General features: G+C 48.5%; 1 protein-coding gene across 1 annotated transcript in view; it reads left to right on the top strand.

Moving 5' to 3' along the window:
- Positions 1–358: 358 nt before the first annotated feature.
- Positions 359–15,891, top strand: part of XYLT1 (xylosyltransferase 1) — a gene marked incomplete at both ends in the record, with an annotated part of 305,248 nt that continues 289,715 nt past the window's right edge. The window contains one exon of the mRNA XM_079718602.1: positions 359–712. Within this exon, the coding sequence (XP_079574728.1) occupies positions 359–712 (354 nt within the window). The remainder of the gene's footprint in view (positions 713–15,891) is intronic.

Genomic DNA, 15,891 nt, shown 5'->3' on the forward strand with positions numbered 1-15,891 from the left:
TGCGGGGCGGGGGGAGACCCGCGGGCTAGGCCCCCGCCCTCCCCGCGCGCCCCGCCCGCGCGCGCGCGCCCGCCGCCCCCTTCCGCGGCCTCCAGCTCCCCGCCTCCCCGCCTTCCCCTCCTCCTGGTGACGTCCGGGTCCCTGCCCGTCTGAAAACTCCGCGCCGCGGCGGTGAAGGCGGCGGCAGCGGCGGCGGCGGAGGAGCGGCGGCAAGCCGAGGCGGCGGCGGCGGCCCGAGCGGGGGCCCGAGCGGGAGCCTGAGCGGCGGCGGCGGCGGCCGCGGGAGCCGCGGAGAGCGCGGGGGCGGCCCGGAGCGCCCGGGGTCCCCCGCGCCCCGCTCGCTCGCCGCGCTCCGAAGATGGTGGCGGCGCCGTGCGCTCGGAGGCTGGCCCGGCGCTCGCACTCGGCGCTGCTCGCGGCGCTCACCGTGCTGCTGCTGCAGACGCTGGTCGTGTGGAATTTCAGCAGCCTCGACTCCGGGGCCGGGGAACGCCGCGGGGGCGCAGCGGTCGGCGGCGCGGAGCAGCCGCCCCCGGCCCCGCGCCGCGAGCGCCGGGACCTGCCCGCCGAGCCGGCTGCAGCCCGAGGAGGAGGCGGCGGAGGCGGAGGCGGAGGAGGACGGGGGCCGCCGGCGCGGGCGCGGGGAGGCGGCCCCGGAGCACCCCGCGCGCAGCAGCCGGCCAGCCGAGGGGCACTGGCCGCGCGGTCGCTGGTAAGATGCCTTTTCGGCTCGCGTCCCGGAGGGAAGGAGGGAGGCAGGCGGGCAGGCGGCCCGACCCCACGCCCCCCATCCCTTGAACCCCGCTCATCAGACCGGGACTCCCCAAGCCTGCTGGCTCCACATCTCTTTGCGTGGAAGCCGGGGTTCGGTCCCTTCCCAGGCTCAGGGGCCGAGGGCTGCCCCATCCCGAGTCTGAGGACTGCCCCCTTGGGGTCTGGGGAAGTTATCTCCAGAGGAGGCGCTTTGGGGGTTACCGGAGCCTGGCTGGGCCCCTGTCCCCCGTCACTCTCGCTGGGCGCCCCGACTTGCTCTGTGCATGTGGGTGTTGGCGCCTCGCTCCCAGTCTGAGTGCCTGGACCGTGCCGGGATCCTCAGCTGCTGCTCTAGGCGGTGGTGCTCACCGCATCTCTGGTTTTTGCCCAGCTGGGTGCAGGCAACTCAGTCCTCAGCTTGCTGCCTCGTTGTTTTTGCCTGGCCTGAGAGGGAGGGGGTCTGGGATCGGTGTCCCAAGTCCTCAACCGTGCCCCGGAGTCAAGACTCAGTCTTGGGTGCCTGGTCTTACTTTGAGTCTCCTGTCTTCCATCTCTGGATGTCTGAGACTCCTGTCTCTACCCTGCCGGTGTCTAACCTTGCCCTGTCCTGGTGCCCTCTCTCCAGTGTCAGGGCATGGCCCCTTCTCCTAGATGGTTGTGTCTGGCTCTCTATCTTGTGTGTGGCTAATTCCTGTCACCAGCTGTGTGTCATATCACATCATCTCGGCTTAGGCTCCTGTGGCTTTACTTTGCCCTCCTTGGGTGTGAACAGACAAGGTTCTGAAACCGTTCCTTCCGCAGATCTTCTGGGACCATCTGGGTGTCTTCTACCAACTTCTCCAGGGGTGACTTTCACACCTTCTTTGGGCTGACTTGTTTAGCCCACTGAGCTAGGAGCACACAGGAGAGGTCAGAGTCCCCAACTTTGGGCCAGGGTCTCAGTGCCCTGTGGGCGTGTCTGTCTTGAGGTCTAAGGATGTGCTGTGTGTCTGTCTGTCTGTATCTTCATCACTCCGCTTGCCTACAGAGTTTCTTCCAGCCCTTGCGGACATTAGACACCAGGGGGTAGTTTCAGGCTCTTAGGTACTGAATGCATGTCTCTGTCGTTTGTCACTTTGGGAGCCTTCACTGAAGGCTGCCTTCGGACACAGCGTGATGCTTTTTTATCTGCTAAACTTCTTTGGAGTCAAGGCGACCCTCTTTGCCACAGTGCGGCTCTTTGTACCTGTGGGCTGAGCCAGCCCAAGACGTGATGGCGATGGCATTTCACGTTGCTGGCTGGTCTGTGTGGGTAGCAGGGAGAGACATCTTTTCCCCATTTGTGGGGAGGAGAGTGGAGTGAGATTCCTGATGGAGAACCAGAACATTCCGAATGCCTCTTATTTATAGCGAAGAGTACTCTCAGACACTGCCTTTGAACTCCAGGAGTGGATAGTGTTGTGTCTGGGCAGAAACGCAATTAGAGGTTCTTTCTAGATTCGGAGGCCTGCGGGGAGGTGGGGTGGGAGGGGGTCAGGACATGCACCACTAGCCTGGGGAACATGAGGGAGGCATAGGGCTTACTGTACCCTTTGCATCCGGGGGTCCAAACAGGCATCAGGAGGTGCCTTTCCAGGCAAATACCACCTGTTGAAACAAGTGGAGGGAAGGAAGGAGGCCTGGTTGGCTGATTTCTTCCTGGGTCCCTGACATTTTGGGTCCTATGTCCACACCTGCTCTTTGTGCGTTCAGTTCTGTGTCTTTCTCATCCCCCAGCTCGGCCGCACTGAGGTTTGCAATTGGGAAGGAGCATTGCCACTTTTCCTTTTTTATTCCTTTTGAAACACCAGTTCCAGCAGCAGAGTTGCTTTGCTTTTCTGAAACTCTGCTTTCATCTGTAAGTTCAGTGACTGTCCCCCTACACACATCTCCCAGTGTCTCAATTTCTTCCCATATAAACATACCTGTATTTTTTTTTTCTGCCCTTCTCCCTTCTTTGTGGTTGTCTACCATGCGGTTGTTCACTGCTGTCTCTCCTGGATTTGTACTTTATTTTATCTGTTTGTGTCCTCTCTCTTCCCTTCCCCGACGTCTACCCCAGTGCCCTGCTAGATCCTGAAATCACAGCACAGACCTGCCGGATGGAGTTGGGGGGTCTGTCCTTCTCTAGCTGTGCCCACCCCAGCCCTGCCCTTCCACGGAGCTCAAGGAGACCAGAAGGGGGCAGGCTGTTCCCAAAGTCCGGCATTGTCTGAGCTTAGGTTGCAGGCTGGGAGGAGAGGAACAGGCCTTTCGGCAGGCCACGGAGGCCCTCAGAACATGTGGTTTGTTTGCCGACCCTGCCTGCCGAGGCTGCCGGTGTGCGATGCTTTGGAGGGAGACTCAGGAGTGGGACATAAAAAAAATTCCCTGTGATTTTCCAGATGACTCTCATAAAGAGCTGGTGAGGCATGTGCTTGGGAGATGATGCTTCGTCTCTGTGCTCTGCAGAGGATGCAGGTGGGGAGGGCAGTTGTGGTTTTGGGATGCAGAGGGACTCTGTGGCTCTGGTGGTAGTGGCGGTGGGTGTGTCCCAAGGAGTGTCAGGCAGGTGCTGTGGACAGAGCATTTTCTCAACCAGACCTTGCTGCTTCCTTATGCTCACCACCCCCCCGGAGCTTCTGCACTTGTACCTTTTATGTTTGGGGAGCTGCACCCCAGTGGAAGGACCTGATTGTAATTTTGGTGCATTTTAAGAAGTCAAGAAGAAACACCCAGTTTCTCAGGGAGACAGAGCCAGAGAGAGTGCAGGTGGTGGCGAGCCGGGCACATCCCTAAAAGGTCTGCAAGCTCCCCTTTTCCTCTCCGCCCCTGTCAAAGCTCTTACCTATTAGACTTATTGGGTGGATGGCAGCTGAGTTTTGCGGCCGTGATACTCATCCTTTCATTGGGTCTCCAGTAAGCTGTGGATTTTATTGTCATCTCAGAATGTAAGAAACAGATGGGCTCACTTATGAAGGGAGGGAAAACATTGAGGAGAGTGTCAAAAAGATCACACTACAGGTTCTGAATCAATTTTGGGGAGAATGAAAGAGAACTGTATGTTAATGTAACGAATGTTTATTTTCTTTCCCTTTGCCCCCAGTGATCCTCTGAAGTCCTCACATTTATTGCTTGTGCCCTTAGATAAACTATTACTCAGTAAGTTTCATTTAAGAAACCTAATTTTTTACTGTGCACACACACACACACTCACTCACACACTTAAAGTAGAATGGGCTTTCTGTATTGCCTGACCCCTTTGAAATGTTGATTTTTTCGGCAGAAATTCCTCATACTTCACATTACTCAGATAACTCAGGACTTTTTCAGACATTGGCAGTGACTTTGAAAAATTGGTTCACTGTATCCAGATCGCCTCTGGTTCTAACAGCCTCAGAGGCGTAGCTTTTCTTTCTATCCAAATGTTTTGAGACCAGAGAGAACAGAGGGTATTTTATTGATGGTTTGTTTTTCTCACACTCTCAATGGAGTTTTATTTTGCCTGAGCAGTGCATTACACTTTGTATACAGAAATATGCATCACTGAACAATATTTATCTTGATGCAAATGTTGCCATCTGCTTAATCATGTACTGGAAAATGTTAAATAGATAAATAAAAGTAGAAATTATTATATGCTTATATATATTTTACGTATATATATTCACTTTCCTTCCAGTCTTACACTTCAGACATTCTCTCTAGTTTATCAATTCTTTTTATTTTAATCTTCCAGAAGGTTGAGTGACAAATGCTTGCTGTTTTGCAAATAGGAAGCCAAAGCATAAGTTCCTGTTTGCTGGGGATTGTCCAACTTTGATCCATGGTCTTAATAGAAAAGGAAATTACTTTGAGCTAGAGCAGATATCTGACATCGTTGTGTGTGTGTGTGTGTGTGTGTGTGTGTGTGTGTGTGTGTGTGTGTGTTCCCCAGCAAACAAAATATCCTTAAGGATATCTCTGCAGTAAGTGTCTGTCCTTCCACCCAGAGCTATTTATGATCAGTGGGGCCTTAAATCTACATGCAGAAAGACAAAAATGCACGCTGCCAGTGTAATTGGACCTGGTCTCTATCTTGGTCAATACTGCCCTAAGACTTGTCACTTATGATAACTCTCCCTTTTTTTCCTTTGCATCTCCCATTTCTATTGCCCCCCAGCCCCTATCTACCAGAACCAGAGAGAAAATACTTTGGGGAAAATGAAAAAATAAATAAAATACAAACTCAACCTCAACAAAACCCAAGCTCAAAGGAAGGGGTATGGGAACAGGAGAAGAGTCACACGAAACCCGTGCCAGGACCCAGCACAAGTGAAAGAGGCCTCCATTAACTATCCTTGGGTCTGCCATTGCCGGGTTCAGGTCCTGGCTCTGCTCTTGGCCACCCCTGGGATCTTAGGCAAGTCATTCTAACTTCGTTCCTCTGAAAATCAGGGCCACCTCATAGGGTTATGTGAGGATGAAAGGTAACAATACGTGTGAGCCAGTTTGCGCCTGGCACATAATTATAACAACGGCCAAATGTGAGCCGTTGTTCTTAAAAAGAAACTCTTAGTATGTTTGAAAATAAGCAAATTTCCGCAATTATTCATTTTCCCAAGCCAAGTAAGATTTGAGTGTAATCCAAGGCAATAGAGTGCGTCCAACTCCTCTGTGTGTCAGCCTTGGAGCAGGAGGGAATGTGGGGGAGGGAGGAGCACTAACATCACTGAGTGCCAGCTGCCGGGCGTCCTTCAGGTGTTTTGCATATATGATGTTATTTTTTTTACTACTACTACTATTATTATTAATTTGCAATCACAGAGTGGTATACAGTTAATAGAACAACAGTTATTTTGTACAAGTTGAATCAAAGACAGTTGAAGATGGGAAAAAGCCACACTCTATCTGTAACTAATTTGTACCATGTACCAATAAAACCTGCTTTAAATTTCTGTGCCAATTTAAACCCCTGTACTCTACCAGGCAAGGTTGGTGGCTATTGAAAATACCATTAAGGACAGGGCTATCTAAAGACAAACTTGATAGTATGTTATTTTTACAAAAATGAAAAGATACTGTACAGTGTCCAGTTTAAAAACAAATCATAAGTCATGCACATATGACATTAATTGCTCACACAAAAAATAATAATTCAGGATGTAAGAAGGTGTTATATACAGAATTGAGACTGAGGACTCCTGGCTAGAGATTGCTGCTCTTCTGAGTACTAGTTAGGTGGCAGGGATAATGAAAACTCTGCAGATATTACCTCACTATCTCAGTGAATCTTCCTAACTCTGTGGGATAGAACTGTTGCCGTCCCCACTTCACAGATGAGGAAACTGAGGCTCAGAGCAGGGAAGCAGCTTGCAGTGCTGGGGAGCAGCACAACTGGGATCCAGACCCAGGACTGCCCCATTCCAGTCGATGTACAGATTTCAGAGTGCCTTGTCTGTGTAGTTCTTTGACAAACCCTAAAAGCAGCCAGCTCATTCCTGAAAATCTTCATACCACTTTTCTCACTTGTTGCAGATTCCTTAAAATGTGCCAACCCTGAGATACGCAGTTTTCCTTGAATCAGACCCCTGAAAAATGAGACAAATAGAAGGGTAATCATAAAACGGTAATGATGCCTATGTAGCAGTTACATGTGCCACGCACTGTTCTTGTCCTCCTTATGTATTTTATTCCTTTAAGGAATGTACTGTTATGTTTCAACAGCCAACAGTCACGATGCTTAATAGAACCAGGCCCTGTTTGGGGTGTTTTACAAATATTAGCTCATTTAAACCTCATGCTACAGTGAGGAAACTGAGGTGTAGGGAGCTTAAGTAACTTTCCCAAGGTTCACAGTACAAATGACAGAGCCGGGATCTGAACCCAGGCAGTCTGTGCTCTCAGTCACTGTATTCCACAGTCTCCCTCTTCTAAGCATCTTGTGAAGGTCCCCAACCTTGGAACCACAGACCTCATTTAAGGAGGCGCATAGGTAAGTGATTCGGTCACAGTGCCCCGCCCCAAGGACAGGATTTTATGGTCCAGGAAAAGAAGGTATCACCCTTTAGTGAAATATGCATCATGCACACTAGGGAGTAATTGAACTTGAACTGCTGAGTTGGTGGAGGAAGGTGTTTTGAATTCAGCTCCCCCAGCCAGGGGAGGAGGGGAAGAGGGTGCTGTGCAAGCTTCCTTGACCAGAGAGACAGACTTTCATTCATCGTCAGCAGGCCTCCTGCCGGTCTGCTCACCGTTGGCTTTTCCCCAGGAGCCTGGGTGCAACCAGGATGTATCACCAAGAACACACAGGCTGATTGTCTTGCAGGCACTTCCTTCTTTCCACCTGGAACAGAAACTACCTGTCTGCTCTCAGATACTCATTGGGTTGCGCCCTTCTGATCCCTGTAGGGCTGCTCCCTCCCCCATCGCAAGCCAGAGCCTTGAGGAGGAAGGTGGTGGGGACAGGGCGGGTGTGTGTGTCACCTTTACCCCGTCAACACTGTAGTGAGCAGGGGGCTGGAGTGATTAGTATCAGAGTCTGGAAGCCCAGACACCTGGCCGGATGGGGAAGGGGTGGGACCCTAAAGGCATTCTCCAGTCTTCTGGGGGAGGAGAAAATCTCCTTCAGGGCCCTCTGAGGGCAACAAAATGGATTTGTTCTGTGTCAGGCCTGGTTTGTTCCAGCCAGGTGACTGCTGGCTTATCTGGGCATCTGATCCATGCTCATGTGTCCGTGGATGCTAATGACAAGCATTTCTCCTCCCAGGGGATCCTTTGCTGTAATCCTTGGCCGAAAGTCACATGGTTTAAGCCCAAAGGAGTTAAGCTAATGGGGCAGAGAGATTGATGCAAACGTCCCCTACCCAAGGGGTACAGACATTGTAACTATGATCCTGATGAGCAGGAGGGGGCCTTCTCTTTATTGAATGTTTACCTTGCTCTAGACACTGTGAAGTACTGGGAAGACATGATCTTATTGAATCCTTGTCCTGAAAGTTAAGGGCTCTTAGTCTCATCTGTTTTACTGATTACAAGTAATAAAAGCAAGACAATAAGTTGGATGAAAGTAAGAGATAAGAGGGAACCAGACTAGCAATTGAAGGTTCGTGGTGACCCCAACGGTTGCGTTCTTGGTTTCTACCCAATTCAGAGTCAGTAAGTCCCCTGTCCTTTACCCCTGCCCTCTCTCCCCTCCCTCCTATCCATGCATGCATCTATCCATGCTTCCATGCATCCATCCACATGTCCACCCATTCACCCATCCACCCATCTTCCACTCCAATCGTGCCCAGCACTGGGACTGCCTTTGTGAAACAGGACAGATGTGCCCCTCCCCTCAGGGAGGGCTAGTCCAGCAGGAGAGGGTTAGGGCCACGGCTTATCAACAGAGAGCTTCCTTTCCGGTCCTAGCCCAGTTCACTCCAGAGTGGCTTCTTGGACACAAGAGAAAGGTGTCCTCTGTCAGGTGGGGGCCAGGAATAGTGTGATTCAGGAGCCTGGAAGCCCTCAAGTCTCCTACCACCCCCAAAGCTGCCAGACTTGAGACCTGACTGCTCCATCCATGGAGTTCAAGCTCATCTTCTTCTGGCTGAATAAGGAGCCCAGAGACAAACCCAGAGATGAGGTTTCTGAGGGGAGCAGGTGGTTGGAAGCTGGGAGGGCTGGGAGGCGTGTCGTGAAGTGTCAGGTTGGGGGAGCAGTGTGTGACCCAGACACGTTCCTTGGCCTCCTGGGGCTTGGTTTCCTCACCTGCGATGCAGGGACCTTCCTGCCTGGGAGGGCTTTGCGATGAGGCACAGCCCCTGCTCCCACCTTCACCTGATGCAACCTCACCACGAGAGATGTTTGCAAGACCGGCCCTCGTGTTCATGGCCCGTGGGTAGGTTTCATTTGGCCCACACTGTCTTAAAATAAAAAGGAACCGAAGTGTAAGGGTTAGGATAGAAGACAGCATGGATGTTTGGAAAAATGCCTTTAAAAAATCATGAGATGTGCCAGCACTGGGCCACAGTCTTTCCTGTTGTCTGCTGGCCAAGCTGGGAGGACCTTCCCGAGATCCTCCAGGTTCCCGAGAGCCCCCCCCAACATCTCTTCCTTTACCTGTGATACCTGACTGGGCCCTTTGGGCTGATAAGTTTGCAGCCTGTGCTTGGAAGATCTCTGTGTTCACTGTGATGAGCTAAAAATAAGTATCTGTGGTCACTTTTCGGTGATCCCCATGTGGTTTATTCACAGCACTTCTTTACCCTGAGTGCCTTTGCCTTCTCCAGGCCTGATGGAGGTTTCCTTCCTTCTCTCCCTGCCGTTGGTGTAAACCCAGAATATGCAAATTCTTGTAAGCATTAGGCATTAGGGCGTTGTGAAGGCAGCGTCCTCAACAAAAATAGAATCGTGCATTCTACAGTTTGGTGGACTGGTTTCCCCTCTGCTGGGGGTGTGGGTAACATGCTCTTTTGAATCATCTGCCTTCTCTTTTCTGTGCTCCGCACCACCTTGCCCTCCCCCGCCCCCCACAACATGTGTTGGGATGTTGTGAGTTGTCAGAGAGCTGGCCAGGGGTTGGAAGAGTGGAACGTTCCGGAGCATCTTGGCTCAGGTCCCGACTCTGTCAAGGGACAAACCCCGACTTTCACCTCTGAGTCTTTTTGGCATTTCTGCCAGATGATGCTAATAAGCTCACTCCACCCCCTCACTGCGTTGTGAGGACGTAATTCGATAAACAGATGAGAAAGCATTTGGAGGCTCAGAAACCCTGCATGAATATAAGATGGGGCTCTTTGGTCTTGGAGCAGAAAAATGTGGGAGCAGTCAGACCAGTTGGCGGTGCTCCCCTCCCATGGCCTTGTAATCCCTGGGGGACGAGGAGAGAATGAATGAGTGAAATCCACCTGAGGTTTCCCACCCACTCCTCCATCTGCCCATTATTTCAGCAGGTAGTGTTTGAGCGTTTGTGTACCAGGCACTGTACTACAAAGTATGGGGGAAGGCGGGCTGTGCCTGCCCTCATGGGGTTTATGGTCAGGAGGCAGGATGACCCCCAAAGAAACAAACAAATTTTTTTTTTTTTTTTTTTGTGGCCTCTCCCGTTGCAGAGCACAGGCTCTGGATGTGCAGGCTCAGAGGCCATGGCTCACGGGCCCAGCCGCTCCGCGGCATGTGGGATCTTCCCGGACCGGGGCACGAACCCATGTCCCCTGCATCGGCAGGCGGACTCTCAACCACTGCGCCACTGGGGAAGCCCCAAACAAATTTTTTAAATTATCAAATTGTTCCAAATGTAGTGACCTCCAGTTGGGGTGCTGAGAGAAGACAAGAGGCTGTGGGTGAAGATTTATTTACTATGGGGTGGATTAATGTTACCTATTTTTGCTCGAGGATTTATTCTGGATGGACATCTTTTGCCAGAGTAGCTCCAGACTGACCCTAGAAATCCCAAGTATGATATGCACGTGGATTCTGATACACCAGTGATTGAAGGTGCTACGTGGGTAAACAGTCTCTATTGTAGCAGCTTTTTTTTTTTTTTTTTAAAGAAGATGTTGGGGGTAGGAGTTTATTTATTTATTTATTTTTGCTGTGTTGGGTCTTCGTTTCTGTGCAAGGGTTTTCTCTAGTTGCGGCGAGCGGGGGCCACTCTTCATTGCGGTGCGCGGGCCTCTCACTATCGCGGCCTCTCTTGTTGCGGAGCACAGGCTCCAGACGCACAGGCTCAGTAGTTGTGGCTCACGGGCGTAGTTGCTCCGCGGCATGTGGGATCTTCCCAGACCAGGGTTCGAACCCGTGTCCCCTGCACTGGCAGGCGGATTCTCAACCCCTGCGCCACCAGGGAAGCCCCTGTAGCAGCTTTTAATAGAGTTTCTATTCATACCTGTGCAAAATTTATTTATTTCCTAACTTTTGCCTATATTTTTAAATGTTTTTTTAACCAAAATATATACACAAAAGTGCACGTTATTCTAAACGTATAATTTGATGAATTTTCACGAACTGAACACACCCGAGTAACCCATATCCAGACCAAGAAACAGGGCATCTGCGACCTCCCAAATGCACCCATCCCTTGCTTCTTGGGTGAACATTTTTTAACACTTGTCATAGCTGTATATATCTTTAAATGTTTATTAGGGGAAATAGGTGAATATAACCAGTCAATCAAAATGACCGCGTCAGGGCTCTACTGCCTAGCCTGCAGGTGAAGGGGCATTTATGTAAAAAGAAGTTAGTTAACATAGTGAAAATGCATAAATTGTAGTATCTAAAACTTTCATTCTAATGCTAATCCTGACCTCGGTTTAGATGTATGACTGACAGGGGGGCAATGGAATGACCAAGGTTTGGTAAACGTTGGCTTAACCAGTTTGAAGATACCCTGCGCTTCTGGTAAACAGCTGTGCTGTTTTATTCTCAAGTCCAAGTGGAAAGGATTTAAGTTAGACATCAGGAGGAACTGTGCTCTGGGCCTGTTTGAGTGGACATCCCCGTCGTGGGCCCTCTCTGAGGGTCTGGGTCGCTCTCTGCGTTGCTCCTATAGCTGTGGGCCTTCCCAAGCCCATCTTCTGGACTCGGGCCTGCACCCTTCATGTGCATCTCTTGGCTTCACGCTGAGCTTCCACTTCACATTGACTCTTTGTGCTCGAGTCCCCCGTGTGTTGGACATGAATTAGCTGTGATGAATGGGTCCCCAAATGGGCCCATAATGACTACATTAACTTAACCGTGAACCTAGACTCTGTCTTCAGAACCAGGATAACAGAACCACAGTACAACTGGAACAGCATTTCCAAAGGGCAGTGGAGACGACTAATCATTTTATAATGAGCAAGAGGAGAAGCAATAAAAAGAGAGCCCAAGGACGGCATGGTAATTTCCGAAAGTCTTAGCACTCAACCAGACTCACGTTAATAAAATAAACAAATGTTTTTCGTAATGGAGAGCTAATGTATACATTAGTTAAGGAGAGTATTAAAACCAGATTAGATGGATCAAGCAGTACAGTGGTTATGTCATTAAGCATCCTTTCTTTGGGGATGTGGAAAAGTTGTTCTCTCTTTTTTTCTTCTTTCCTTGTGAAATGATGCTTTATTAATTAGAGAGGTAATGGGAAGTCTTTTTTTTTCTTCCCAGACTGGTGGCTGTTTTCTATTTATTTTTTAATGTAGGACCACGCTTTGCAGATGTTCTCTTTGAAATAAAAGCCTATTCATTGTCTCTCTTCCTCTCTCTCTTTTATCCCCAGCTCAGAAGGGGCAGCTGTTATAAAAGACACAAACAGAGAACCCTGTTTGCCTGTCATCAGGCATTACAGAAGATCCCATTCCCGATGTAAAATGCCCCCATTACCTGCTCTTTCTCGTAGTCCTACTGAGGAATAGTTTTGGAATTGTTACATCTGATTCCCTCTTCTTTAGAAGTGGAGGTGATGACAGAGAACAGGGTGGAGATGACCTCAGGGAAGCTCTTAGGAGAAAAACTGGCATGTTTGCAAATGGGCGTGGACTCGGTTATTAACTCCTCTTAGGACAGAGGCTGCCTGCTGTTTGGCTTTCTGTTAGGGTTAAAGAAAAAAAAAACCATGTGGAGCAAACGAACTCTTTTTGGAGTGAGCAGGTGGTATTAAACCCCCAATAAAAGTGGACGCTGTAAAGTACCGATGAAGGGAGCTGGGCCCTCTGTGGGTTGGATCTGGGCAGCATAGAGCTGGCTTTCTTATTCTCCTTGGTTTGTTATTTTAGTTTATTTTTTAAAATTAAATTACTGGCCAACATTTTAAAATCAGTGGATTCAAATAAAAATTGTTTGGCATTCCTATGAAAAAATTTGAAATTCTGGCCTTTATTCCCAAAGAGGTAATAATTTGAGGGAGCGGGGGAAGATGTGGTTGCCCCCCCTACATGGAACCCCTCTTTCCAGTTTTCTACGGAGCCCACCTGTCTACTTGGCTTATTTGTGTTTCTTGCAGGACCACTGTTAGGATTTGAATTTACAACTCTCAAAATAATAATAATAATAACTATTATCTATTAAATGCTATGTGCCAGGCACTGTGCTAAGCAGCATCTCATGGACTATCTCATTTAATCATTTTAACAACCTTATGATATTATTCCCATTCACAGATGAGGAAACTGAGGCATAGAATAAGGAATTGCCCAAAGTCACAGACAGTAGACTTGGAATTTGAACTCAGGCAATGTGGCTGGGGAGCCTGTGTGTAAGATCACTTGTGCTGCACAGAATGTTTTAACAAAGCAATTCTGGTTAGGAATTCTTCACATTGACTTTGCAAAAGGGTGGCACTGTTTGCCCATTGCATGGATGGAACCAGTGAGACCCACCAAGGTCAAACCATGATGGAAAATGCAGATCATGACTCACTATCTCTAAAGAGAGGACAGGCATGAAAATGACCGTGGAACTTGGGCACTGGTGAAGCTGGCAGTCTGGCCGTGGCAGAAGGACCCTCACCAGGATCCCCACCATCCTCACATGCACACAGAGCAGGGCAGGGGTGGTGGCCTCCACCCTCCATCCTTGCAGCAGCGGGGTAGTATCTACAGGGTAATATTTTGATAAGTTGCTGATTTGTATTAAAATAATAATTACAGTGATAATTACAAGCACAGATTTCGGTGAGACTCAGCTGCTGACTGTGAGGAAAAATAATTAACTGCGTATTCTCTCGGAATCAAATGGAAACCAGGCCTGGCCTTTCTCCTTTGTGTGGGTCCAGCACAGGTTCTGCTGCAGGTTGAAGGCCACATGTTTTGCCAGATGCTGTTTATGTTCACAGTATCGATGGCAGATCTCTGCGCGAGGAGGAGCTGGTCATCGGGCGAACACCATTGCTTCCTACCGGCATGGACAAAAGCAACCTGATTGAGATCTATGGGCGCACCATCCTTTAACTCATGAAATGCACCTCGCCCTGGAAGCAAATGCAAAAACAGCTAGAGGAAAAGTGATTTAAATCTACCTTTAATAAGTAAATGCTTTAGCATTGGCTGATACCTGGCCATAGTGATGGATTTGTAGCTAATTTAATTGGAAGGCTGTGATTCTCTTTACATGTCTATTTTTGAAGCCGATTGAATGGCCCTGCCTTGATTTTAACCACTTGCTAAATTTCACTTGAAGCAGAACATATGTACAGAAAAGGGCAGAAATCATGAATGTACAGCTCAACCAAGTGGCCATGCTTGAATGATAAGGACTCAGATCCAGAGCACGGAGCATAAGTTACGGCTCCCTCCTCCTTAGGATCCTTGTTCCCACTTCTAATCCCTGTGTCTCCAAGGGTAACCTTTATCATGACTTCTGACCCCATAGATTACTTTTGCCTCTTTTTAGAAATGGAATCACGTGATCTGTACTCCCTTGTGCCCAGTTTGTTTTGCTGAACATCACTTGTGATTAGATTATATGAGATCACATCAGTGGTTGGCAGACTACAGCCCACAGGCCAAATCTAGCCCATTGTCTGTTTCTGTATGGCTCATGAGCTAAGAATGGATTTCATATTTTGAAATACATGGTTGGGAAGAAAACCAAAAGAAGGATATTTTGTGACATGAGAAAAGCACTGAAATTTAAATGTCAGCATGTATCAATAAAGCTTTTTTGGAACCTGGCCACGTTCATTTGCTTACGTACCAACAATGGCTGCTTTTGCCCGCTAATGGCAGAGTTGAGTAGACTCAGCAAAGGCCACGTGGCCCACAAAGACCGAAAGATTTATATCTGGCCCTTTACAAAGAAGTTTGCTGACTCTGTATCTGTATTGTTTCATGTATTTGTAATTGTCCATTTACATGGCTCTATAGTATTTCATTGTGGAACACACCACAATTTACATAGCTGTTCTGTTTATTGGAAGGATCCCAGGTTTTGGCCATTACAAAGAGCACTGCTATGAACATTCTTGTGCAGGTCTTTTGGTAAAAAAAAAATGTTCATAGGCATTCCTATTGGGTATATATGTAGGAGAGGAATTGATTTCACTGCTCTGTTTTGTTTTTTAAATGGGTTGATTTCACAAGTGTATTTAAATTTGGAAGTCTTACTTTCCCTACTAGGGAGTAAGGCTCAGTGATATTTTCATGTGTTGAAACTCTGGAACAAGGTTTACTTTCAAAAAAGTAATTAGTCTTGCAAAATAGAGCATCCGTAGACCCGCAATTCATTAATGGATTACTGTTCTTCCATCTCAGTACCTTCAAGGATGTTGGGAACATGCCCGATATTAACTGCTTTAGTTGCTTTTGGGAATGGTGCCATCACTGAATTTCTTATACTGAAGCCGTATTGTCCAAAGGCCTCTTATCTTTATGCGGCAAAACAGGTCTGGCAGAATTAGGTGAGTTTTTCCGATGTCATTTTCTGCTTTGATTGACTTCTGTTTATCTCTAGCTGTCCTGCTTTTCTTGCTGGGAAGCAGATGAATACAGCTCTACATCCCCAATAAGATCTCTAGCCTACAGTAGCATGTGTCATTTGGCATTGAAACAGTGTGCTGAAATGTCCCTTCGGGGACTGCAGACATTGTATGTGGCCACAGCAATGGAGCTCAGAGATTCCCCCTAAGGAGCTGTCTTCCTGTGCGTTGTCAGTATTGTTTAGCAGCGTCGGTCCTGTGTCAGTTCCTGCAACGCTGGTCCTTTTCCATTTGCTGTCCCACTTTTGCAGGCAAAGGCATTGACAGGGTTGGGAGAAGAATGTCAGGATTCCCTGGGATCCGCCGGCCTTTCAGGTTTGCTTGGCACTGGCTGGCAAATGGCTTAATATTCTTTCTGGAGCCCTTCAAAGAGTCATATCGGCTTCCTTTTTCTAGCCAGCACACTTTACCAGGGATAAAGTCCTGTTTGTTTTAATCTTGCCTTCTGGTTGTGCCTTGCACAATTAACAACCTTAAGGAATGTCACAAGAGAAGACGTTCAGAGGATATTTTAGTATTTCTTTTGGAAGACAGTTGGATTCTGTGGTGAAGGGGATAATGGAATTGAAACCTAGTCTCAGCTAAAATGTCATCGTGTAGCTGACTCAGTCTCAGGCAGCCTCAGTTTTATATCTTTAAAACGGGGCTACAGAGCAATGCCATTGTGGGTAATAATTCCTAGGTATGGAACTAGATCAGAGAAATTTAATCCTTAGATTCTGGTAGTT

Source organism: Hyperoodon ampullatus (genome assembly GCF_949752795.1).
Source record: "Hyperoodon ampullatus genome assembly, chromosome: 14".
Lineage (NCBI taxonomy): Eukaryota > Metazoa > Chordata > Mammalia > Artiodactyla > Ziphiidae > Hyperoodon > Hyperoodon ampullatus.